This window comes from Balearica regulorum, chromosome 3 (genome assembly GCF_011004875.1).
Source record: "Balearica regulorum gibbericeps isolate bBalReg1 chromosome 3, bBalReg1.pri, whole genome shotgun sequence".
Taxonomy (NCBI): domain Eukaryota; kingdom Metazoa; phylum Chordata; class Aves; order Gruiformes; family Gruidae; genus Balearica; species Balearica regulorum.
Window position 1 is genome coordinate 87295362 of NC_046186.1, and position 27809 is coordinate 87323170.

A 27809-nucleotide genomic window follows, 5' to 3' on the forward strand; every position below is an offset into this window, starting at 1 on the left:
GTCTCTCCCCTGCCTTATGGCATTAAAATGCAAGGGAATTATTAGCTAACATTGCAACTACAATTTTACAAAAGCGTAAATCGGAACGTAACAGCGGTTAAACCAAATTGAAGCGCTCTGTCCAACTCCAGGATTCCTTCTCCGTGACAAGCCTCCTGGTCCCACTCCCTGTCCAGTTTCTTCCCCCGCTCCTTTCCTAATGGCTATTTTACAATAAATAGGTTAACTGGATTTACACGATGCAAGCGCAACTCAAGACTTCTGCCCTATACATATAACCACGTTAAATTGTGAGATTATACACGTGCCGTATCTCTAACAGAGCAACCACCGGATTAGATCTTTTAAAGAAACACAAGTATTTCAGCATGTACAAAGTAATGAGTTTAAAACTGTCCAACATCATCGCTTTCAGACATTCTCTTCCTCTTTATAGCCTTAAAGGGATTTTAGACCTTGATGGCGACAATCCCAAAACAAGAGTAAAATGAATTTATTTTATTGCAAACAAACGTCTATAGTTAAATTTCTCCACCCACTTTCTTTAAAGAGAAAAGGAATCAGCAGGCTAAGGAGATACACCCATTTGAGTATTGACATGATTAAAAATTAGATATAAAATGGGTGACTCACAGTTTCATTAGCTTACAAAATGGTGGAGTAACTACTACAAGCACACTAGGTATACAGTATTTTGTGGGGAATTATACAGACACACAGCTAACTTCATATAGATCCCATTAGACAACTGGATTTACAACAAGTTTTGTTTAATAAGAAATGGGCAAAGCCAGCTTCTTTTCAGAATCAAAATGCAGAACAAATGGAAAAGAAATTATGGTGTTGTACCTTCACAAGTTTGAGCCTCCACAAATAATGCAACCAAGTTTTACAACTTTAAGAGCTTCTACATACACTCCACCTTCACTATTTAGCCCCAGGTTTCCTCTTTGCCCCCAACATCCAAATGTTCCAAGTGTTACAAAAAAGTCCTAGTTATTGCCAGAAACTTTTAACCTCCCCCTCCTCCCCTCCCCACCCAGAAGCTTTGTAGAGAGGATGGAGTGTAATATGGAGCTTTACATGATCTCATGGGATTCATGGGGGCTACTACAGAGCCTCCGTACAAATCCGGTTGCTAACATTTCTATCGTATTGTGACATGACTCACGACTGTTTCTTAGAAATTGGGGGATGGGGAAAAAGGAGAAAATTCTTTAATAAAAAGACACCAGGTACAAAGCAACGTTTTACTTTTGTTGTGGTAAAAAAAAAGTCACATTTTACAGATAAAATGTAGAACCCTGAAATACTGACACATTCTCTTATCGTGCACAATGCTGAGGTTCTCTTACGAATCACTTTAAAACTGCAATTAAAAATGTACAAAAAAAGAAAAGAAAAAAAATCAACCCACAAAGCTTCTAAAAAAGGAACCCGCAGGCACTTCCTCTTGTGGAATGTTTAAAAAGTTAGCCTACTAAAGAAAACAGTCGACTTCTTGTGAAGGTTTTGGAGAAATATGTATCAGTTCATTTATTTGGGTATTCAGTAATATCCTTGGTGATAATGCTGACTCCATGGCTTCTGACCCCAGAATTGCTGCAATAAATGGATAAATAGTTACTTTTAACCTGTGATCACATAATGGTTACATTTCTTACAGAAAAACAGTGTTTAACAAACATCTAGCTCTCCTTCAACTTCAGAAGATTAAAGTCCTCTCAAAGAGCAGCAAGTTCCTTGACAACTGAAGGCAGTGAAGTTCACTTCACAGTAGTAATGTGAAGCCAAACACCACATACCACTAAGACCGATAAGCCATAGCTGATATTTGATACATCGAGACCATCAAGCCAGATTAAGTTTTGCACAGAACACTATTTATAGTGATATTACTTAGCATTAAAGATTTTGCTATCCAGTTTTGGTTACACGTCTAATTATTTCAGGCAGCATTTTCAAACATTCAAGTTAACAATTAGTGAAAAGGTTAAAGTTATTACTACTTACACCCTGCTGCCACTGGTTGTAGCCCTGAGATTGGTTTTTGTAGCCACGATTATTTCCCCTTCCTCTGAAGTTCTGCAAGAGGACAACAGTTTTTAACTACTTTGTTTACATGGATTTTTCAGAAGTGTACTATACCAATCTATTACCACCAGAACATCACATACCATATAGCAGCTTTCAAATACAAGGTACCAGGCTTAGATTAAAAAAAAAAAACCAACCCAAACCCACAAAAACCAACAAACCACAAAAAACCTCCCCGAAACACTCTGGAATACCAAAAGTCACCCCCTCCCAGCAACTGCTTCTTAAACATGAGGCAGGAACCTCAGAATGAGTAAGCCAGCTCAAACTGTTGCTGCCAGTGGTCTGGAAAGCGGGCTAATCCAGTTTTGACTCACCCTACTTCCAGCTGCTAAACTGCACCAGGACAACTAAAAATACAGGAGCTTGCCTATTTTTAGTTAGGAAAGGCTGTAGTTGTGACAAGGATGCGTTATCTGATCAGACAAAAGGATATGGGCCATGCAACTGAAAATAGAAGAGCTAGTCCACAAAACTTCAAATAAATGTTATGGTACAAAAAAGCGACATTGATGCTAGTAGATAAAATGTTACATTTCCCCTGTTTGTCAGTACTAGACAAACCTGAGCCATGTTTATTAGCTTGGGCTCCATCTGCTGGCTCTTCAGTAATCCAAATTATGTTTTCAAATACTTGGCTAGTATGACTTTACCAGTTGAGTATGATACCAGACACCAAAACAAAGACTCTCTCCAGACCTAATTCCAGAAAGTTCCCTAAATGCCTGATAAAGATATACCTTGACCCAAACAATGGCTACTACTATCGGGAAGAAAAAAGAAAATTAAAAAAAGAAAAATCAAACATGAGCTTTTACACACACCCTAAAAATCTTTAACAGGAGAAAAAAAAATCTTAACATGGAACACCCACATCAGCACCAGAACTTCTGACACAACGTTCAGCGCTCTGGGCACATACACTGAACTAGAAAGCTAGGCCTTTTAGTGCGCGATTAGTGTAGTACCACAACCAAGTCTGTGGCTATTCACAGCCACCAAATCTTTCACACATCACCCCAAGTACTGTAGTTCAATCAATAAATCCCCCCCAAAAGCATCACCTGGTTGTAGTTTCCCCTGTTCGGCATTCCACCTCTGTTATAGTTTCCTCTGTTTGAGTAGCCACCTCTGCTTGGAAAGACAGGGCCACGAGGATATGGGTAGCCAATTGCACCGCTGCTGCCACCGCCACCACCGCCACCTCCACCACCTCGCTGAGGCATGTTGCCTCCCCTCCTGTTGTATCCGCCACGATTGCCAGGGACTGCAGGGAGAGAGTTATTTCAATCAAGTAATTGTTCGGTCCAAGTATTTCTTACATGAAGATTATTGATCAAAATAATGATGGTATAGAAATAAGAAGTCCAAGTTCAGCGCAAATTTTCACGGCCAAGATTAAGTCACCTGGTCATAGTGAAAAACGATAATTTAACCATGGGCTACCCCCCAGTACAGTCTGGTATACAAGCCAACACCAAACCTAATGTAAAAACTTGAAGCTGTGTGCCTCAAACCACATGACAGGGTAGTCCAGGATTTTGGCAATCCTCACTTTTGAATCTGGACAATTAACTTCGCACTAATATGTTACACTTACTGAAGTTGAAATCAAGGTTCCCAGTCCCTAATAATTGCAATGCAAATACTATAAGCTTTCCCCACCCCCAGCAGCAGCAACCTCCAAAATTTACAGGTTTATTTCCAGGCTCACCTCCTCCCCTGAAGTTGCCCCGCATGTTGAATCCTCCACGTCCTCTCTGACCCCTATTAAACTGATTTTTATTACTCTTCTTGTTCTTCTTTGAGCCAGTGTTCTGTTTCTTTTCTGGCGGAAGAGATTTCTTACTTTCTTCTTTATATTGTTCCAAAAGCTTCTGAGCTTCTTCTTTTTGCAACTCTACATAGATTATTTCATCAAAACATTCTGCTACCTCTGGCAGTGTGAAGTTCCCTATAATTGCAAAAACACTGAGTATTCAGCATCTACATTCAGCTACAATCAAAGCTGTAATTTAACCACCTTTCTCCCATTCTTCCTCCCACCCCCTGCATTCCCTCGGCATTGGGACAAAATTACAGAATTTAAGCATTTAAGAAATGTAACAGTGACAAAAGAAATAAACAGGTCTTCATGGAGTTGCCAGTACTGTTCCAAACCTTGAATACATTCTGCCTATATCTTTTTTTTCTTTTATAAGCCTCCACTCAGAATACCAGTTTCTGCCAAATATGTCACTTATATAAGGGCACTTTATGCCAAGACAGCTTTGTGCATCTGCATGAAGCATATCAGCATAACTGAGTAGTGTTAAGGACTGCAGCAGAGGGAACACAATATAGTGTTGTCCTACAAGTTACAATAGTCTTCCAGTTTTGTTTAAGTACAACTGTTTAAGATAAAGTGATTTTTTAGACTTCACGTTTACTTAATCCTTTAAACAGATAGTCAGCATCCTAAAACACAGTATAGGATTATGTTCCATGCCTTTCATTTTGAGAACTGCATGCTCTGGAAGATCTTTTCCCTCCACCTCTGCCTTCTTTTGTGTTCTTTGCTTGTAGTCTTCATCTTTTGGGCAAACAACAACTGCTTTGCGCTGGAAGCCTGCAAACAGGCACATTTTTCTCCTCTGCGCAGCTGCAGACACATTTGTCTGAAAAAAATGCAGTAACTTACTACACGTAGCTGTCATTGTAAGAGTTAAGGAAGTCAACTTATGGTGTATAGACTTCACCTCTACAAGAGCTTGCAACGAAGTTTACAAATAACTGGACATAAAGATGCTGCACAATGCAAAGTTACGAACTCATATCCACGTGTTAAAACACTATTCCTCCCACATCCCATACATCCAGAGAAGTTCAGATAAGCATTTGTAGTAAAATCTCAACTTTGTGTCCCCTGAACAAGTAGTAAGTCAGTAAGTGAAACAACTGCTATTACAATGTAACTTTAATCCCATTTAATTACTGCACTATAGCCTACAACAAATTTCCTTAACCGTTTTTCACTGAAGCTTCTACCTGATCCAAAATGAAATTCCGCTTCTTACGAGCTGCAATCTCAATGAACTTTCCAAGACACTGTGGAGCTCTCTGCAGCAGTGTGTTAAGTTTTCCAGTGTCCGCCATCTGCCGCTTAAAACCTGCAACCTATGGAGAGATTTCCCAGAGTTAAAGTAGCCCTCATACACGTGGCTGACATTTTTCATTGCTAAATGCTTTTCACCTCACTTCAAGGGTTGTTCAATTCAAGGCCATGGCTACTAACTCATAACTGAAATTCTCAAAGCCTCTATAACGCACAGAGCTTTATAAACAAAGAATCTAGGTTGAATCAATACAGCTGAATCTAACGTATACTCATCCCATTCATTCAAAGCTAAATGTCCTATTCTGAGGACAGCGATATAAAAAGAAATAGAAATGCTTCAACAGGCAGCAGCAGTTGACTATTTCTTATACAGTACCACAAAAAGTTTCAGGATGTGCCATATATGAGTAGCAGCTCAGCAAGACGGCAATATTTAATGGTCACTAGTAACCAGTGGCTGGTTTCTTAGAATTCTTTGATATAAAAGAACCCCATGGCAGCCGAAGACCTTGGATTTACAGCAAGTCATTAACATATCAACAAATAAAATGTCATATTATCACTTACCATCATTTTGTCCATAATAGTATTTGTCCCAAGAATGTTGTATTTCCCAGGATTTGCTGCTGCGTGTTTGGTAACCCATGTAGTCTTGCCAGCTCCAGGCAAGCCAATCATCATCACCACCTATGACGACAGGTTCTATACTTGAGATACTAGTTCAAAGACTTTCTCTACTATGCAACTTAGACCAGTAAGCCTAAAGGAAACTGAGTAAGGGGAAGTTGGGGGGGTGGAAAGAGTCGTGGGATATGAAGACAAAAAGGTCAGACAGTTGTATAATAGTCGGCTTAAACTCCACCACTTCTGTTCATCTGTCTCAACAACTTCGATATTGTCAACAAGAAACTTACTTCACAATCTTTCTTTTGCTCGGGTCCCTTTGGTCCTCGGACCCTATCCTCCAGGGGGACCTTCTGGATGAAGGTGTACTCTTCAGGTACAGGAAAGTAAGGTTCTTCCTTCTGACCAAAGTTGAACTCAACTGCACAGTTATGGCAGAGAACATGTGGGAAGAGTGGTCGCCCATCAAGAACTTCCTTACTTATTTTGAATGCAACACCAAGCTCTTGTCCGTTCTTGGAATATGAGAGTTCCACTTCATCACCATCAAAATTCTGGTTTTCAGACAAAGCGTTAGTTTGGATAAAATTACTCACCTCGCTCTATAAAGTTATATTAGTCATCTCACAATATTGGCTATATTCACTCAACTTCTGTAACACTGTTACATCGTAAAGGAACTACTTTAAAAAGTTTTCTCTTAAAATGAGTTACTGTTAATGATCATCCTGTTTAAGATCTGATTTTTTTTAAAAGGCTTTGAAGACATTTCTCTGTGAATATGAAATCTTAACATGTTGACAGCAGTCACTGTTGACACTACCTGCTGTTTCTACCTCCTCCCTATGTTAAACAACTTGTCTTGCTCCAAGTTTTTCTGTATTAGGTTTACTGCTGCTCACATCAAAGCAGTCTAAAAATTCAAGATGTTTCTCCTCAAAAGAAAATACAAGTGAAAACTTACAGCAAAACATCCAATCACATCATTTTCATCAAACTTCTCACCAAAGTCTTCAGTCTCACAATTGCATGTCTTTATTCCTTTTAGAGAATATCCATAAGAAAATTCTTCTTCACCTGAAGAAATAATTTAAAAGTATCAAAAATAGGCATTTTGACCTAATCTTTTACAGCTCTACAGCTGTAAAATCACTTTACAGCTACTTAAGCAAGCCGCTGTTTAGAATGTTTTTCTTAATGCCAAAACAAGCTATGACCCCCAAACAGCTACAGTTCATTCTTGTATTCAAGAAATCAATACTCTCACTTGACAGCAGTGTTTCCCCATCTCAGTTTTAAGACTCTTATGTTGCTGGTTCCAGAGTCATGCTGACATAAAGCTGAACTGCCAGATAAAGACATGACCAAGTATTTTTAAAGACTGAAGACCTGATTATGCACCGGTATACCTGTAATGTAGGCTTTCTGAATTTAGTCTCCAGTAGCACTTACCCCTCCCCATTTTAAAGGGAGTTTAGCAGACATTCAGCCTATGCGACAGCTGAGGATGAAGCTGCAAGGAACAAGCTAACAGGAAGAGTCAAACACAAGGACTCAGGTGGAACTTAAGTACTTTACTAGAAAGCTTCTACTGCTGCTGTCAGAACGTACCAATTCGTACACATTTCCCACAAAGATGCATCTCAGCAGCAAATATTAGTTATAAATACAATTATGATCGGTTCCCATATATCTAATGAAGTTGTACTTCTTTCTTCCTAGCTACTTTCAGAAATGAGGATTCTCCCCCCAAGCCAAAAGAATAACGTAGTTATCCAGGAATTTTTCTTCACTGGTTAAGTCTTATACCACACCCCACCCTTTTAAAAAAAGAAAAAGCAAAACACCCCTCTTCCTATTTATGACACCACATGGAAAAGGAAAAATCCTTTATCTTGTCAGGCCTTCAAAAATGTTCTCCACAACCCATACTTGACCACTGAAAGAATTAACGCTCAAATCATGTAAACCTTACAGGCTTGAATACTTAACAACTTTATTTGGTCCCAATAATAAACTTTCTTGCACCATGTCCAGTGAATGATTCAAATTAAGACTTTTCAGAACATATGGACTACAATCACTAAGCTTTTCCCATCTGCTTAAGAAAAAATAACTTAAAAACTTCCAACCACACACACAATAAATAATACAGAAGTAATTATATGTTTAAGTCTTACCAAGCAACATGCCACTTGTGTTCAGCGACCAGCCAACTCGCACTTCATGTATGTCAATGTCTTTTGTATACAGGTGTTTAACAGGAATCTTTTCTGTAACCTATTTTTAAATTATTCATTAAAATGTATGTAAGTGTTTATTAGACACTAACAAGATGGAAACACAAAGGTAGCACCTGGAACCTTTACACTTTGGTTAAATCTTTGCTAAGTCTGAGCAATCACCTTCTGCGAAAATAAAACATGCTCAAGTATGTGAAATCACAACCCAATTGCTAAGTAGTTACACTTCCCAACTGAGATGCAAGATACCATATACTTTCAAAGCACTTAGTCATAACAGTCCCTCACAGTGGCCAAAAGCCTTAATCCTTTTGATACCGTATTAAAATCACAAACAACATGTATACGGTTTTTTTTTTGAATCATCATGAAGTTGGGATTAACAGTAAATTACTTTGCCAATAAAATGTGGTAATGGACAAAAGAATTGCTTTCAATAGACTGGGGAAAATATTACACTCATCCCTATCCACAGTAAGCAGACTTCCTGGGCAAGTTGCCAACTTCCAACCAACCAGATTAAAAAAAAAAACCCACCTAAAAGCACTAGAATCTGTAGGCAAGAAGCTATTTTCTAACTCCCTTTACAAACCTCACCAAACTAAAGTGAAAAACTCATCAGTATCCTACCAGTTTCCATAACTATTCGAGTCAGGTGACCGAGGTGAAACTGATTTGAAAGTGAACAGGACAATAAATACTGACATCAATTTCACTTCACTGGCCTTCCAAAGTTATAGGTACCAACAGACACAGAAATCACCCAATGCAAGAGAATGGGATCACTACCCACTCCTCATGGTAGTGGTTAGATTTGAAAGTACTAGAGAAAGAGAACAGAGTAAGCATTTATATACACAGGCACATCATATGCAAAGAAGCCTTTAACATTGCTGAGTTAAAAAAAAACAAAACAAAAACCCAAACCACAAACAGAAACCAAGCTTTGTGCCTCCTGTTTTTCTTTCATCAAGAAGTTGGAAAAAATCTGTTTATTACATGGCTGATTGCCCTTTGCCATTCTTACCCTTTTAGGAGAACTCTTCCTCTCAGAATTCAAGTACCTGCTAAATACTCACATGCATTGCATACACAAGTCAGAATTACTCAGGTTGGAAGGGACCTTTGGAGGCCATCTAGCCCAAATCCCTGCTTAGAGCAGGTCAAACTCAAAGACTAAGTAAAAGGACTGCTGGGATAACTTATAAGCCTTTTTAAAAAAGAAGCCAAGTTTTCTGTAATCGTCAAGAAGTACCAGCAAACTTCTGACTAGCGAGTATCAAAATTCTTCAAGTGTTGATGTAGGAGGTGCCAAATAAAAATCTTGGTTCAAAGCTGAGACCAGAAGTTACACATACCAGAAGTTACACAGTCAGGGCAAATGCAAGCTGTTTTGGTTTTTTTTTTTTGTGTGTGTGTGTGATGTTAAATAGAAGTTCTTATAAAAGAGGAAGCAGTTTTGCAAATTGAGCCATTTTTTTTTTAATCAAGAATCATTTCACAGGCTCATAAGAGAAGGCCTTCTGGAAGTTCTGTTAACCTGAATTAGTTTCAACTAAGTACAAAAAACCTCACAAGTTTAAAGAGTATTACATTTAAGCATGCAAAATCATCTTCCATAAAACGTAAGTTTAACTCACCTTCATCTCAAAGCAGACTTTGCCTTTAGAAACTCCATAGGAGGCTCTCCCTCCAGCCCAAAGGAAAGCAAAGCTTTCCATGGTCAGAGAAGAAGCACTAAACCGGTCTCTTGAGATCTTAAAATGCAGGTCACAGTTATCTGTTAACATAAAAATCATTCTGTTTACTCTTATTACAAACTAAACTGTAGTGTCCAATTTTATGCATTAAAGGTGATTTCAGTTATCAAAGGTGATTTTCAAGACAAACTGCCAGCAAGTGCTCAGCATCTTTCAGGAAAGCAACTGAACATGTGCCTAGATAGAGCTGCAGGCTGAAACTCAGTCAAAACTCTTAGGAAAAGCTAGCTAACAATAATAGTTTTCAAGGCGCCATCTTCACTTCTGTCATCAAATTCCTCTATTTTTTCCATCTGCTTAAAAACCTGAATTTAATCTCATTTATCTGAACTTTTTTTGATGGTTACCCGAGATATTTCCATCAATATAGAGCAAAGGAATCTGCGTTATACTCTTTGCATTATTTGCTAGGTATCTTTTTTTTTTAAGTTGTCTTACCCTTCATGCCCAAACCTAAGGGCAACTGAGAAGCAAACAGGAACACAAGTATTTTTGTTTAAGTACTGAAAGTAGTACTGTCTTTGGTTAATATAGTCATTTAGCAAGTCCAATTAGATTAAGCCAATTAAAATTAAGTCAGTTAAGTCAAAATCAGATAGGTTAAGCACACAGAACGTGTTACTTAGGTAAAGTAGGTTCTCATCACAATCTACCCTATGAATTCACCTATCTAAGAACTTAAGTGGAACCTTTGTTTTATGGACATCTTCAGAGCTGCAGCACCATGAAGTTTCAAATTAATCTTCTAGTAGGTTTCAAAAAGACTGCATAATGGTAACATGAGGTGCAGGATATAGCACTTGAATTCCCCAGAGCAAGGAATCCATAGAAGAAACTCCAAACCTATTTAATAGTTACCAGAAAGGAGCAAAATTAGCAAGCAGTGAGTTGTACTGCCCTGATATAAAATCTGCACACTGCTCTAGGACTCTGAAATGTAGTCTTCCCTGTATTACTGGGAACTCTCATGCACAAGAACTTGTTTTGTTTGCATACAGCCATCCCCAGTTGTAACTACTCTATCTGTAATCCAAGCATCTTCTCATTAGTACTTCTAACTTTTATTTGTTGCATGAAAACCAGATAAAATCATACAGAAGAAACCCACCTGTGCAGGTTACTTTTAGCACAACAAATGAGAACAGAATTTGAAGTTACAGTTTCCTTGTAAGACACAGGTAATAAAAAGCCCTTAAAGAGTGCTAAACCTCTTACAAGTCTGGATCATTACGGTCCAGAAAAGAGCGCCAAGTTGTTACACAATTCAGTCTTAAAGCTCTGTTTGATTCTGATCTCCATGCAGTCTACCAACACTTTAAACTAAATCACAAAGTTTGTCCAGTAATGAAACTTTCTACTAGAAATACTAACAATGAAAAGCAGCTACTACTCAGTAATTGGGAAAATCAGAAGCTCCCACAAAGGTGGCTACTCACCAGGTTAGCAGCTAAAAACTTGAGATTTAGTTACCAAAATGTCAAGGATGGTATATCCAGCCATTGACATGGCTGTAAACTAATACCTCCTTCCATTTCAAAACATTTCTCAAGAAGAAAACACCTGGAACTACGAGCAAATATACCAGATAATGCCAAAATTTAATCTTTCCTTCCATGGCACCTTAGGAATCCAACAAGTTCAAGCATCACTTATTCAAGCTTTTTAATACTGCACTAAGTCCTTATACCTACCCTCAAGAATACAAATGTAAAGTCTGCCCCATTCATGGTACATCACAACAATAGTAATGTTTATAAATGCCTCAAAAAACTTCACCCTGTTTGTAGGTACTTGTCAATTTCTACGCCCTGTTGACCAATTCTGTCATCTTATTTGCACAAATCACCCCCCTGCCCTGCAAACTCCCAGATTGCATGAATGGGTCGTTTTTCAGGAGGCCTTACCTAATTTTTCTGTTACATTTACCAGAAAACACAAAACACTACTCCACTGGTTGGTACATAAATAGGGCCTCAGCAAGTTACACAGGAAGCTCATGTCACAAATTGTACAACTGTAACTATTGATTCTTAGAACTTTCTGAAGTGAAAAGCTCATGTGCTATATAATTAGTTTCTCAAGCTGTTTCTAGGGTGTTCTATGCTCACTCTAAACTTGATCAGCTTAGTTTAGATTAGTGTTTTGGTTAAGATTTCTTCAGAAAACTGTATAGTATCACAGATTTCATGGGAAAACAAAGCTTATTACTGCTGATATAAAGACCCACATATCCTTCTGTTCTTTTGTATACTGAAAATGGATAGAAACACCATTTCTATTTTTTTTTTTTTTTAAAGTTAGTTGATAATGAAAATCAACAAATGTATTTGCCCCACATTTCAGAAAGTGTGGTTTTAAGATTAAAAGCATAACATCACACCTTTCCAGAGTAAAGGAAAGCATGGTTACTCACAAGTATCAAGACAAACCACTGTGTCATCAAAATGTTCATCTTCTTCTTCAACTGGTGGTTGAGGGGACTTGGCCCTGAACAAGACAAAACCAAAAAAGATTAAAGCTACACGTATTTTCACAGTGTTAAAATAAGCATTTACGTACCTTCTCTTCATTCACAAAATACTGCCCAGCACCAAAAGTTTATTTACCTGCTGTACTTATTTTCTTCAATGTATTCAAAATATCCACGGCCATGGTCTTCACGTGGTCTCTTCACTCCCCTCTTCTTCTCACCAGGTTTTTGTTCCGTTTTAGCATCTCCTGTAATAGAATTGATTTATTTTAACTTCACAAAGTAACTCTTGAATTGGGAATAAACTCCCACACAATGCTTCCAACTTTGGAAACTGTAAGAATCTACAGCAAGAGAAAAGCAACGGTAGGCTAAAGAATTTTGCTTTGTACCAAGATAAAACCCCGTATCTCGAATTTTCTCGGAAGACTCAAAACTTGTCTGCTAAATCATCTCTGATCCGCGGCAGAAGGCGGCCAGTATACCATGCAGCAGCGGGTACAGTCCTTAAGCGTTAAGATCCCCGCAGAAAAGTCAGACCGCTCCCAAGCGGTGCAGAAGAAAGGAGGGGGGAAAAAAAAAAAAAGGGACAAAAAAACCCTCCCGTGACGCCAGACACCACCCCCCCCGCCCCGCAAGCGGGACATTCCCGGCCGCTCGCAAGGACACCGAGCGATCCGATCCGCACGACTGCGCCTCCTCTCGGCAGGCCGTGCGCGGCGGCCCGGGCGGGAGCCCCGCGTGGGGCCGCCCGGCTGCCTGCAGGGAAGGGATTCCACCTCCTCCCGCCTCCATTGTACCAGGCCTTCCCAACGCCATCCCGTGCAGCGCCCAGGCCGGAAGTGACGTCACGCCGCCGAGCGCTCCTCAGCACAATACAGCGCGCCCCAGCGGCCCCTCCGCTGCCACCCCTCCCCCCTCCGCGGCCCGGCGGCCCCTTCCCCGCGCCTCCTCCCCCCTCCCACCCCCCCCCCCACCGTGCGCAACGGCCCCTCCTACTCCGCCGGCCCCGCGCAACGGCCCCTCACGGGACCCCCGCCCCCCGCCGCGGGGCCCGGCCCAGCGCCTGGACGGGAGCACGCGGTGCCGCGCGGGGGGCGATGGAAACCCCCCCCCCCCCCCGCGGCAGAGGCGCCGCCGTCGCGCCTGCTCTCGCGCCGGCCGCGAACTCCCCGGAAACCGCCCTCCTGGCCGTTGTCGTCCCGTCCCCGTCCCCCCCCGCCCCGTCCTCCCCCCCCCGCGACGGGGCTTCCCGGGGCGGGAGAGATTAACGGCCTTCCCCCCTCCCCCCGCGCCTTCCCGCCGCGCACACTCACCCCCGGTGGCCTGAGCCCCGGGGCGGCCGCCGCCACCGCCACCTTCCGCTTTCTTCTGCTGCTGCTGCTTGGCGGGGCCCGCCGGGCCGGAGGGGGCCGCCGCCGGGGGCCCCGAGGCGCCGCCAGCGCTTTTGCCGGGGGCTTCTTTGGCGGCGCCGCGCGGCTGGAGGAGCGGCGGGGGCTGCTGCTGCTGCTGCTGGGGCTGCGGCGGCTGCTGCTCCCCGTGCCCGTTGGCGTCCCCGGCCGCGGCCTCCTCCTCGTCGGCAAGCTCATCCTCCCCTTCTTGGAAACCCTGGTCGTCTCCGTTCTCATCCTCCTCCTCCTCCTCCTCCTCTTCCTCGCCGCCCGCCTCCTCTTCCATGGGGCCGCCCCCGGCCCCCGCCCGCTCGCCGTTCTCCTCGCCCAGCTCCATGGCGTCGCCATCGGCGGCCTCCAGCCCTTCCTCGTCGTCGTCCTCCGCGGTGGAGGCCGCGGCCTGGTCGGGGCCTCCTCCTTGGTGGAGCTGCGAGGCGCCCCCGCCGCTCTCGGCTGCCTCCCCCTCCATGCTGCCGTTGCCAGGCTCAACTGCGCTGCTGGCGGGGCCTCCCCCGCCGGCCTCCTCCTGGTCTAGCGCGGCCTGGAGCCGCTCCATGAGCTCGGCCTTGAGGCCCTTGTCGGAGAGGCGCCGCTTTTTCAGCTCCTCCTTCAGCTCCGACACCTTCAGCTTCTTCACGTTCACGGGCGAGCAGCTCATGGCGGCGGCGGCGGCTCGATCCCTGGGCGGCGCGCGGGCGACTCTGGGCTGGAGCGGACGGCGGCGGCTCTGGGTCGAGGCCCCGGCGGGAGGCGGTGGGTGGGTGGCGCGGCTGGTTCGTGCGGCTGCGGCAGCTGCAGAGCGGACCCGCCTGGCGCCAAATCCTTTCACCGAGCTCGCGAGGGAGACGCGCCTCGCGGGGCCGAGCACGCAGCACTACCCGCCCCGCCCCCGCGCACGTAGTCCCTCCTCCCCACCCCGCTACCGTAACGGCCGCCCGCGCGCACCCGTACCGTAAATACCCGCATGAGCGCAGTCGGCTCCGCGCCGACCCCGCCGCTCTCACGCGTGGGGTGCCGCGGGCCGCCGCGGCCGCTCCGCCGGGCCGCAGAGCGGAGTGTGAGGGAAAGGGCAGCCCTCCCTGCCGGAACGCCCCGCTCCGCGCTAACAGCTGTACCTGCGCCATGTTGGGCAGGCGGCAGCAGGAAGCGCGGCCGCACGCGCCGCTCCTGTCCGCTCTCCGATGCACCATCTTCGGCAAAATAATCCACTCGGGACTGGAAATCAGTCACCGTGTTACCCGAGCAGGCCTCCGTCCGACCTTCTGGCGTGGATTAAACCCGAATAAGGTCCCAGCCCCACTAAACAGCCTCCCCCCCCCCGCCCCGGCCCTGCTTTCAGGCCACAGCCTCGCAGGCAGGGCAGCTCCTTCCCTCCCCTCGCTCCCGGGCACCCGTCTCGGGCCTGGTCCGCACAGTTTATTGCGGAAAGGGTTTGAAAACGAACAGTGCTAACTCAAAATAGTTACCCTGATATAGCCTTGTTAACACGGTTACATAAGGATGAAAATAGAGCTGTTTTATAGAGCCATTTCTTCACCGGCTGCAGCACAGACCTGATCTTTAACTAGACCAGGCTGAGGCTAACAAAGGCTTTTCAAGTGAACTAACTCCACTGGACAAGAAGCACTAAGTCTGTAGCTCAGCACAGAGCCGATCAACTACCCGAAACTGCTCAGTCCCCCCCCCAGCATTAATTTGGGGCTCTCAGCCAGAGAGTTGTACAGTGGTTGAATTTTTCCAATTTGGTCAAAAGTTACTTGAAAACAAACAGCAGAGAGGGCTTTACATGAACAGAAAGGCAGCACTGATGTACAAGTCTGCTTCCTTAGGGAGCCTTGATAAAAAAACTAATTTGCACTGGCAGAAAAAAAAAAAAAGGCAAGTCAAACAACTAGATGACCAATACAAAGTCCTGCTGAAGGGAACGTGTGTTTGGCAAGTAGCTGCCTTGTGTTGGTATAGGTGGAGTGGCCGCCTGAACCAGAACAGATTAGGTTTACCTGCACGGAGAGGAAGGTAGGAGACATGAGGAAGTCGCTGTGTTTTAACCGCACAAGGAAGGAGCGATCTTAAGCACAGCTACACACACTGCTCTGTCCTCAGTCAAGCTGGATCCATTTGGAGGATCCATGGAGGAACCATGACTGTCGGCAAGGTTAGCTCAACCCATTGCTACACAACAGCTTGTTGGAACGGAGACAGGGAGAGCTCCTTCATGCAATTACATACAGATGAGAAAAAGGTTGCCAGAACCTTTCCCTTACTATAAATGGAAGTTAGTAGATTTTTATCTCAGTCTAGTAGGCCAGAGTCATCTCAATAGGGGAGTAAAAGAATAAGAGTGCATCAGTGCTAGGGAGAGGTAAGTCAGTACATGATCAAGCTGCACCAATATAAATTGTTATCTCTGTCCATTTCTTCATGAAAGAGCTATCTTTGCTAGTCTGCTGAGGTACTCTTGATACATACTGTTCTGCCAAGGTGGGAACAAAAGTAAATAGGGTTCACCTAGTTAATATTGCAGGATGACTTAGTGAAGCTTACAGACAACTCTGCATTGATTTAATGTCATCTGCCTCTCCAACCTCCATGTTTTTTTGAATTTTGAATGTAAAAATTTTAAAGGGAAGATAACATCATTAAATCTTTATATCTGAACCTCAGAGCCCTACGTTCAGACCCTGATCTGGCACAGGTCTCATCACATGTTGACCCATGTTTCTGGAAGAGCTTCATCAGCCCAATCATCTGGTAATCCCTCTCCACTGCAAACTTTATAGATTGATAGATTCTTTTAGGGTAGTTTTGGATCCCTAAGCCTTACCTTAAATTAGCATGTCTGCACACATTCTAACACAGCACCTCTGTGTTAGAAAATGCCCTCATTCAGAATCACCCTAGAGCTGCAGTCCTCACATGTAATCCCATTCCTAAACAATGTCATGTCTGCCTACTTCAGTAACATGCTCATACTGCTATATACTCCTGTTACCATGGAGAAACAAAACAGCTAACAGCTTTGAGGCACACCAAGAGATTACTTACTTACCCTAAAGCATTCAAGCCTGTATATAAAGGTACAAGTACATAAAGTAAGAATCAAAACCGCTCTCCTAGCCCCAGAAATTTAACACAATCAACATGAGATTTTTTTTTTTAAAGTTGCTAAGGCTTTCTCTATTAAACCACTTAGAAGGCTGAGCTTTTTTTTATTTTTAAAAGGAGATTAATTCATACCATAGTAGTAAGGGTACTATCTAACCACTCAGTTACACTACCAAACAAATATTTGCAAGTGTAGTAGGACTGTGCTTTTGAACTACAGTATTCTGTTACCCATTATTATAAAGGGAGAAATCCCAGTTATTTTCAGATGCCAGGTGATTTAATTGTGGTAAGAACAGCATTTCTTATAAAGCTAAGCGCATAAAATACACAGATAACTGATATAAACATGTAACCTTAATGACAGCCTCTCCATGTAAAAAACCCCACAAATTAAGTTTTTTGTTGTTTAAGTTAAATATATATTCCTTACACATTTGCCTCTGGGGAAAAGTCTTTGAAGATAGCTCCCCTGTCCTCTTTGAGTCCTGTGTCAGAAGTTTGCTTCTTCACTATTCATACTTTGAAGGGGAAAAATAAGGGAATATGCTCTCCTCATTGCTGTACCCTCTCTTAATTCAAATAGTAGATCCTTCAACTCAGCCTTTCCTAGATGAAGCAGATAGGTACCAGCCATATCATAAAAATGAGTGTTTGGCAATGCAAACTTCTGAAACAAGAAAGTGCTAGAGGAAAGCACTTTAGCTTTAATTTGCAAAGCTGCTACTCCTATGATAATGATGGCCATATGAAAAACAAAAGATCATTGCTGATAACCACAAGTAGTCTTCTATTAAAATTGTCCTTTCTTTGGTCTCAAAATATATTAAAAAACTTCCTTTCCATTTAAATTGAAAGTGACATCTACCCATACATAACAGATGCAATTCTATGCACTTTATTTATCCATAACATTTTCCTCCTTTGTGACTTTAACTTAAGAGAATGTTTTTCTTTCCACACCAGTCTCCCCTCTCAAAAGTAATTTGGTATCCTCCCTCTGGGACTTGGCCCTTCAACAGATCAGTTACTCTGGTTTCCCTCACTTTTGTTTGTGCTCCCTTAGACTTCAATTAGTTGCTCTCCTCACCCCTAATGTTCTTTCGATTATTCACCCTTAGTCCTTCCAAATGCCTCTCTTCCTCCTGTTTGCCAGGAGCAGTGACAAAGGAGTGACAAAAGGAAGAGCAGGCTTTCAGGAAGGGACTAGATAGTCTCAGGGTTCCCATCTCACCTGGGCTTTGAACCTTCTTTGACCCTCTCTGTACACCTTCAGTGTTGCAGGACCATCCAGTTATCTTTTCCTAGTTCTGCTCTCTCACAGCCTTGTCTGTCCTCTTCTGGCTGTTCTTCTCATGCTTTACCCTACATCTGACCATCACAATATGCTCCTGGTCTCTTCTCTATGTCCTTAACCCATCTACCCTCAATTAATATTGCCTTCAGAGTTCTGCGTTCAACACACCATTACTTTAAAAGAGAATATCATTCTTGAAATACTCTGCTGCCTTTTATGATAGCAGGGAACATGTGGAGCAAGTCTTTTCTCTCCCCCCCTTTTCATCTCTCCTCATGAATCATTATTAGAGCCAGTCAGAAAATTTCAGACATTTTTAAAGTGCTAATTTGTCACAAGTGAGGTTGCATGACAAAGGGTCAGTTCTGATCATTCCTTAGCCCAAAGAACCCCCTATTTATGTTTCTCTGTAGATAGGCTTTATCAGTAGAGACTCTGCCAGGAGGTTGGGAGTTTGGAGAAATACCACTACACCTGCCATATGCTCCTTTCTTTCTCCAGCATTCACTGCTGCTTACTGTCAGAGTCAGGATGCTGAACTAGACTGACCTGGCCTTGTACTATCTATAATCTCTCCATGATACTTTGACACCAAATGAGGTCCAATTCATCTCAGAAATGAGGTGGTCATTTCCCATAATAAGGCCTATTATTTGCTCAGGAACTAGATCAGTTAGGTCCTAAGGATACTTTTGGACCTAAGGATGATTAGTGCCTGATTACAAGAAGAGCTAAAGGCGTTCAAGGGACTGAAATTCAGGTTTCTGGCAGGGGTTTGGTTACCGAGTTCTTCTCAGTAGCATCTTTCTCTTATTACACTTCTGCATAGCATTCCCCTTTCTGCCACGGTACCCTTTGGGCCTCCAAGTGGGTTGTCAGGACAGAAGTCCTTTTTAAGAACCCAATGCCATTTTGCTTTTCTCATGCTAGGTGAAGATGAAGGGCTTCAGCAATCCCACCCAGCAGAAGGAGGGGCTGCAAAGCTACACCGGGACATCACAAATCAGCCACAACCCATATCTGTCACCACTTTTGTCACTGACCCCATTGAGACAAGAATCCCCCCTTTCCCCATTTTCAAGAAGTAGCTTTTCTTGCTTAAAAAAGCCAAAAAAACAAACCCAGGAGTTTGAGAAACAGTGTCTCAATTCAGAGCATTCAAAGACTCACACTGCTTCTAAGCCTTGCCTTGGAAAAAAGGCTACATCCTCCAACATTAAAAACCAGGATTCATTTTGGCTTTGTTCAGAGCCATTCAGAAGTTTAACGACCACACACTTATCAAGTGTTAGATATGAACTAATTTATAAGAAGATACTCGATTCAGGAAATCAGGCACCTACAGTTTCTTGAGATTTTTCTTGTAACCTGCCACATATATACATTTACTAGAGTGTGGCTGTGAACTCAGAAAAATTAGATGGACTAAACCTCCCTGAATAGCAGTCAGGGACTATTAAGACAATCATAAGTAGGTTTTAAATTTGAGTGTCAGCTCCAGTGTACCTTCCTGCTAATATACCAGAAGAAACATATGGTCAATATATGTAACTAAAACCACCTGATCTTGAAGACAGATGCAAGAAGTGTGTGTGGCAGGACAGTTCACAATTGGCAGCCAACAGACCAGCTCTTGGCTAATGAAACTTTTCAGTTCAACCTGACTTTAAAAAACAACAACCCTGAAACCCAAACAAAACCCCCCAAGAAACCCAAACAACACTCACACAGGCACTGAATGGCCAGGTGACCACCTTCTTGGTTTGTCCTACGCTCCTCCTCGGATGCTCTGCACCCTCTACAGCACATACAGGGCACTCCTGTCATCATTTTACTCTTTAAACCTCTTCAATACACCTTTCTTTGTCCCCTCCTGTGATGTTTTTGTTAAAAAAAGGGAAGCAGCCACACACTTTCTGTGGCACCAGAGCACTGGTGTACAAGAAGTACTACCATGGTCCAACCAAATACCTTAAATATGTGATGGGCAAAGCTGAGTAAACAAAGTATTTTTGAATATTCAGTAATCCATGTTAGCATGCTTTCAAGATGGCCATTTTTGTAATGAGGGTACGCCACACAGCTGAAGCCCAGAACATTCACTAATGTACATATCCCAGCAATAGGATGCTTATTTTTTCCTTCCTGAAGCTGTTGGCTTATTTGTTTTTAAGTTCTACAGCCTCAAGACAAGTACATGCAGACAGAGGCAGTACCTCAAACATCTCTCCAGCACTAGTTCCTACATAGGAAATACATCCAGTGCATTAAAAAGAAAAAAAAAAAAGAAAAAAAAGAAAAAAAAAGAATTGCTGGATGCCAGGTCACTTTGTCTAGGCACTGCTCTGGCAGACCTACAAGGCTGTTGCTACAAAATCTTGATGTCTGGTAAGGTAGCTCCAGGAGACACCAAAGCATCAGAAAGCAACTGGAAAAGTGCAAAAATGCCTTTCCTCACAGTCTGGATCTCAGATCTCTTCACTCTTACCTTTGGAAGCCACATCCCAAAGCGACTTTTCTGTTAGGCCACAGAATATGTCAGCACAAAAGAGGAAAAACTCCTCAGCACAGTCAGTGAGAGAAGGGAACAGCCTTTTCCTTTCTGCCCTCTCTCTTGCCTCCCATTACACATGCACGGGCTCAGAAAGCTACTCAAAACCTAACTACGCACTAGCAAACAAAAGCTTAAGCCTTAGTGACAACTTTAAGAACGTACACCATAAATCAAGAAATATAGAAAAGCAGGATAAAGAAACAAGGTCAGAGGTTTTTTTGGGGGGGGGGGGGAGGGAAGGGGGGGTTTGGTTTCATTGGGGTTTTTCATTTGTTTGTTTTTTAAGGAAACCACATTTTATCCAATTAAGTTTACCTCACTGTAGAATGCTCCCTGGAAAGAGAGCCATTTTGTCATAGACTGCTCTTTAACCCACTCTGCTGGAGCAAATCTGCTCAGCCTTTCTTTATTTTCAGGATGAGGAAAACCAGCATCATTTCATATGACAGACTTAGCAGCAACAGAAACTCTTCTGGCAACACAATAAAGTAACTGCTAGCAAGTGGCTACAAGTAATTTCCTAGGAAAGCATCCAAACCCTCAGCAAGCCCCCTACAAACTCTCTGAGAGCAATTACTGGACAATAAGTATCAGAAGAAAAGCACTGTCACCTAACCTTGCTGTTCCACATCCATAGTCTAAGGATACTCCCAGGAGCACACTCTTGCCAGAAGGCAGACAGCCCTTCCAGCAATTATTATAAACCCCAGCCAGGTATCCCATCAGGTCCCGCTGCTTTAAAGGAACAGTGCCAGCAAAACTGGGGAGGGGGGGAGAGGGTTATAAGTGTTCTAGGGGCTTTCTGCTGTAAAGGAGCTAATCCAGGAATTAACAAACTCCTAAACTATCCAAATAAAGTTTCCTGATAGCAAATATAAAGCAAACCATCCTTTTAAGTAACATCAGGCCAATATGTTTTGTGCAGCACCCAGAATTATCAGTATTGGCAATCCAAGGCTCTCTATCTATGTCCCAGGACTCCCTGTGACTCTGATGAGTTCATTACAGGGTCAGGGCCTAAATGAGATTCTGGATTTTATGAGTTCTTTTTCATACAAAAGAAAACAAAACTGCCTGGCAGTTCCTCTATGAGATGAGGCATCTGCACATGTTTCTCCTGCTCCCTCCCATTCCACTTACCAGCAAAGAAAGAGATGTCCAACAGCAAAAATTAAGTAAGAAGGTGAGCCCAGCATGGCAGTCATAACATGGAACTGTTTTAACAATCCTATTATCATATACAGGACAGTGTTTCTGAAATAAAATAAAAGCTGGTTTCTAAATGACAATAGCATGCTTGTCAAGAACTTAAAACCAAAATTATTGTTAAAGGAATGAAAAAAAGACACATGCACTCCAAGAATAGCTCTCACACCTTCAAAACAGAGAAGAATCAGACTGTCTGCAATATCTAGAAAGTTGGGGAGGGTGTTTATTGCCAATATATTCCACATGGGAATAGTTATGGACAGCACTAGGAAATTCTAATATAATGACAGACAAAATGCAATTAAAAGTAAAGAAAACCCAAAACACTTGAAAAAGAAGCCATTGCGTGAGAAAAAGTTATAACTGATCAGCTTTAAATGAAATGCATACACAGAAAATAATGTTATAACTGATCAGCTTTCAAGAAAATGAATGCAGAGCATTCAGATGGTAAATCTTTAAATGAATGCTTAAACCCAACTTTTTTCCTCTATCTCCTATTTCTTCTCTGAAGCTGGACTCATCACAAAAGCCAACAGCTGTTTTTAACTCCATAGTAACTCACTCTAGCAATCCCTGTCCAAGTTTGAGAGATATGAGAGTTTGTACCTAATGCCATGCTTTAGCAACCAACAAGAAATCAGAAGAAAGCTTTAGGTCCACCATTTATTTGAAGCACCCTTATTACGGGGAAATATTTCCGGTAATATTTTCCTTTGTTCCTTTGTACTTCTCCCTTACTGGTTTACAGCTTTCCCTATATTCTCTCCCTCATTTGTATGTATTTCAAATACATTCATATACTTAAAATACTTCACCATAATGATGCAGAACTTCACTTTGCTGGAACATTGAAATGTCTGGCTTGAACCTGACTCGCCCTGGCAGTAGATCGCAGCGTGTGGCAGCCCACATGAAATGAGTTGAAGATTTCCATCTGCTTCCAAGTGAACAAGGGCTGCTTTGGAGAAGGCTGCCCCAGATAACCCCCAACTGACAGCCTGGGAAGGAAGTGAATGGACATGGGTGCTGAGGCACTTTTCACTTTCATTGCTGTGACCAGGTAACATATCCACAGAAGCCAATTTGGATACTCAGCAGGGAAGCTTGTGTAAGGGTCAAAAGACTCCTCCTTTTCTCATGTCTTCCTCCTCCTCCACCCCCATGCAAACTGTTACGGGTGTGATGGGGACCGCATTGGAAACTTGGACTTGTGGAGCTGGGGCCAGAGTGCTTCCCTTTGCAAGAGAGCTAGCCGAAACCCTTCGGGAGTCAAGGGCTGGTATGTGCTCATCACCCACAGTTGGCAGCGCCTTGGGCCTGCTCTGCCAGGTAACAAGCACCTGGAGGCCAAAGACACCTCGGAGCCAAGGTTGGAAAAAGTCTGCCACCTGATGCAAGAAAGGGAAGAATTTGGTTGGGACGAGTGCTATGGGCTTACAGGGAGGCTGTGGCTTGCAAACAGAGGGCAGGACAAAAAAGTGTGAAGGGCAAATGATGGAGCAGCCCACCCTGGGCGGCTGAAGCAGAAGGACTGGTGGAGCAGCGAGGAGCATGCCTGCCTGGCTGCCTGCCTGCCTGAACAGGGGTGGGCTGTCAGCAGCCTCATGCAGGGGTGCTACAGGGTGCTTTCTTGGGCGATAGCCAGAATGGGTTTGAATAAAGTGAAGTTTAAAAACATATTGAATAAATACCAGTGGTAAACACTGCTCTTCCAGAGTCTGTTCTAGATTTTAAGCAGTTTTGTTGAAATCTAAAGTTTACTTTGCTTCTTTGGTTGAGTTTATTAAACTAATTTATTACTGCTTCTCCTGGAATCACTTCAGAGATTCCGTTAATTCTAGAGAATAACAAAAATGAGAAAACTCCTTAGAATTAAGAAAGGGAATTTTATGAAACACAGTATTTTAATTAGCAATAAAGTTGCTTGTTGCAGAGCACCAAGGTCTCTTAAAATCCTAAGAGCCTATATTTTAAAATAAAAGCTTTTAAAATTGGGTAACAGTATGTTAATTTTCTCCTTTCTGCCCTTTAGGTATATTTGGAACCACATTTGTAAGGGTAAAGGACAAGTATTTTCTTTCAGTGCTTTTAACAGTCTGATGTTTTATCTGAATTGGAAACTGCATTTGATTTTTGTCTTCTTTTTTTCCAGTCTTTACTGTGCCTGCGTCTGCTGAAACTGGGGGTGTAAGAGAGGGAGAAGTGTGATTTACATTGGTGGAGCTTACTGCTTAACTCACTGGTGTTACTTGTGTGAGGTAAAGCTAAGCATACATATATGCCTCATGATTGGGATTGAGTATGAGACTGGGATTTTTCCATTAGCCATTTAGATATGCTGATATTTTGGATCACTAGATCCTCCTCTCTTTTCATTTTTTTTTCAAAACTTAAAGATCCTTTATATATCATTCTGACATATACAACTTTTCTATCTGATTATCTATATCCAGGTTTTCTTTCATCCTTTTGTTTTCTGATGCTTGTTCCAAGTATTTGACTGTGTTTTCTTATTTCTGTACTTTATTTTTGTTCTGTTTTGAAATCCTCTCATTTAGGTTTCATTCTAGTTCTTCTAACACTAATACCTCATAGATCTTTTCTCTTCCCAGTGCATATTATCTGTCTTTCTCAGTACATAACACATATGCTCTCTCTCTCCAGCTTCCAGATATTAGCACTTTTATTCTTGATTTCCAAGTGACAGTGTAAGTAAGTGATTAATTCCACGCAACTATTTGTGATCACAAAGTTGACAAAAAAGAGCTCTTACAAGCTAGGTTTGTCTGTGAAACCTTATGCTTAATATAAAATCAGTTCTTATTGGCTGCAATCCACCAGGCTATTGAAGGATGTTGGGAAGATGGACGAAAGAATTTGGTGATGGCTCTCTTAAAAGCAGAAGACATCTTCCCAACATCAACCATTGGGTTGCTGCTAATGGCACTGGCTCCTTCATAACCAACCACACCATATGCAGATCCAGAAAACAGGCCTACAGCTTTGAACAATTTGTGAATTTATGGAGCTGTTTTTTTCTCCCTCTTTGTAACTCTGATATTACTGAAGATTGTCCTTACTGAGAAAGAGATGGGTATTTACTTCTTTCAGATGTCAAATCAGAGATTCTCCTCTGTGTTTCTCATTTCTCAAATCTATAGGGAAGCCAATAGCTCTAGGCTGATAACTTTATGCATTCATATTTTATGGCAATGAATATAGGTTGGAAAGTAGTAAAAACAGAGCTCTAAAAATCAGCTTCTTCCTTCTACTATTGAATCAAAGTAATCCCACAAAGACAGGAAACCTCTTTCAGTCCTTTCTGGGACTGTGTCATATTTACTGAGGAGACCTTCAGTCACTCCAGAAACTGGACTTCTGAAAATACGCTGAAAATTTTGGCTGCTGGAATTGTTTAGGAGAACAAGCGATTCTCAGACTTCTGAAATTTTAGATGAGAAGAATTGTGTATCTCCATGGCTACCAGATCAGTTCGTGAGCATCCTGGCAGATTTCTGGTAGCCATTTTGGAAGATTTCATAGGTAAACTGCTTAGTGAAAAGACTACTGTAGCCATGCAGGCTTGCCGGTGAGACCAAGGCTGAATGTATTTGACCATCGGTCATAAGGGAGGACATGTTATGGTACCACCTTGCTATTTGACCTTGTGATGGCTAGAGATCAACAAAGTGGCGCATTTAGTATCCTGGGATCTGGCAATCATGGTCCTGTCTACATCTCTGTGAAATTTGGACTTGTAGTGTGCAAGTGTTTCACTATGGGAAGAGGAGAAGTGGTGGTGCCACTCAAGGGAAGACATAAAGGATATGTCTTCTTCCAGGAGCATCTTTGGGTGTTTACAGAGGCACACAGGGCACAAAAGGAGAACCGTTTCAAAAGGGTATGCCATCTGCCCTGGCTCCAGTATTCTTCCCACATGCCTCCCTTCTTGCTACAAGCTCTGTGTTTTCTTATTCTACGTTTTCTTGTTTCTACAAATTAACCTCAGTTCATCTCTTTAATACTAAACTTTAGTTCTGTCTTCAATCATGTATCTTCAACGTGTCTTGAATGCTCCACACTATACCTAAGAGACAAACTACTTGCAAAGGGGATGGGGAGAGAGGTACAAATACTATCTCAAAGCTATTCTATACTATTTGAAAGATATCCTAAAATATACAACACTAACACTTAGCCCACATGCAACAGATAAATGATACAATATCACTTTTCAGGTAAGGCATTCTGAGCTTTTGGAGGTTTGTTCTTAATCCTGTAGATAGCTACAGATGGAAAATCACTTACATGTGTTAGTGTTTGAAAAAATGGGGGTTAAAAGACTTATCCAGGGTCACAGCTGAGGTCTGGTAACAAAGAAACAGCACTTAATAATTTCACTGGCAGATTCTGTCTAGTTTTGCTACAGTGGTTTAAGATCTTACTGTCCCAGCAGTTGCACTCCTTGAGAAGTGACAAAATGGGATGTGTGATCACTCCCTGGGTCACAGCTTTGTTTATCAATTTAAAGTATTAAATATGCTGTGCTGTGTTGAATGCTGCTGTTGGGTGAGGCGAAAGGAAGTGGAAGGAGACATACTGGGGCATCCATACCCGTTGCTATCTGATTCTTCTGTTACAGAGGGGGAGATGCCAGCTGGCAGTGGGAGGTAAGATCACCAGGAGACAACAGTATTGCCTCAAATCACTGCAGCAAGGTTTGGTCTTCACCCTCCCTCTTAGACTCTGTGTTTGGTTTGGTTGAGTTAATCTAAACTGACAGTAACTATAGCTCTCAAGGTGGCGATGATGTATACAGAAATGCCAATAAATACTGCTGTATCATGAAAATACATATAAAGCAGATAAAAGATGTGTTCTGATTATATACTTCAATAAGCAATTATAAGAAAATAACTATCTCACACTGTAAGTGATACCACTTTTAGGTTTATTTACATAGCTATTCAATTCCTGATGGTAAATCATGGTGCCAATGACATAAAACTGGGAAGAGGTTATCTATCTAGGGTTTACTGATCCTCAGTTTCAGATGGATTATTAAACTCGTACTTCCATTTTGTAAAGTTCAGTTAGCAGCTTAAAACTCGTGCATATATTAGGTAATCAATTTTCACTGTCCTGCATAATCTTAGCCACAACTTCCTTAAGTGAGCAGGTAATTGATCACAGCTTTCCTAATGCTGCAAATCTTTACATATTGGAGTAATCTTACACACTGATTTGTGCATGATCAGTGTGTCTGATCAGCAACTGATCAGCAACTGTGGCTTAAGCAGTTGCTCCCTACATTATGCTGTGTGAGTAGTTATGTGGCTATTCAGCAAGTGAGAACTCATCTTGTGGAGAAATAATGCCTTAGTACTTTGTTGCCTATTTGTTTTTCCTGGGTTATTTTTCAGGTTGTTTGTCGTTTCCCCGGTGTGGTTCATTGCACAGCTTCATAAACGCTGAAGTGATACAGCTCTGAATGTCCAACCCTAAGACAATTGAAATGGCCTTCTCAGGATATTTAAGTGCCTCTTTCTGTTAAGTCTCCTTTATCTGCATCTATCAACAGTATCTATTAGAATCAGTTTAACATGTTGCAGTTTTCCCCACTCCTTAGGGCTCTGCATGTGATAACTGCTTGTCCTTCTGTCCCACAAGGCTAATGTCCTTATCATGTCTTCCTTTGCAAACACTCACCTCTACCTTGCAGGTACCAACTGGCCATTTCACTCCAATAGTCCAAATGATTTAACATAATAAATTTGTTTTAAAATGGTGGCTGCTGTACTCTGCTGAAGGATGCAACTTCTATTTCCAAAATCAGTCTGTCTTTTTTTTTTTTTTTTTTTTTTCCCCACCAGCTCTGTCAGCTAGTCTTATAAATGATGATGCTTCTTGTTTCAAGCCCCACTTTTGCTTCCTCGGTGGGCCTCCCTGTGAAGAGAGC

General features: G+C 42.3%; 1 protein-coding gene across 1 annotated transcript; it reads right to left on the reverse strand.

Moving 5' to 3' along the window:
* Positions 1–483: 483 nt before the first annotated feature.
* Positions 484–14556, reverse strand: HNRNPU (heterogeneous nuclear ribonucleoprotein U). Its single transcript, XM_075748826.1, has 14 exons — positions 13608–14556; positions 12428–12539; positions 12235–12308; positions 9702–9841; positions 7999–8098; positions 6783–6895; positions 6109–6372; positions 5762–5881; positions 5125–5253; positions 4586–4754; positions 3812–4051; positions 3162–3364; positions 2014–2085; positions 484–1602 (listed from the first exon to the last, which is right to left on the reverse strand). The coding sequence occupies exons 1-14, from the start codon at positions 14338–14340 to the stop codon at positions 1549–1551; spliced, it is 2523 nt and encodes an 840-aa protein (XP_075604941.1). The 5' UTR covers positions 14341–14556; the 3' UTR covers positions 484–1548.
* Positions 14557–27809: the final 13253 nt, after the last annotated feature.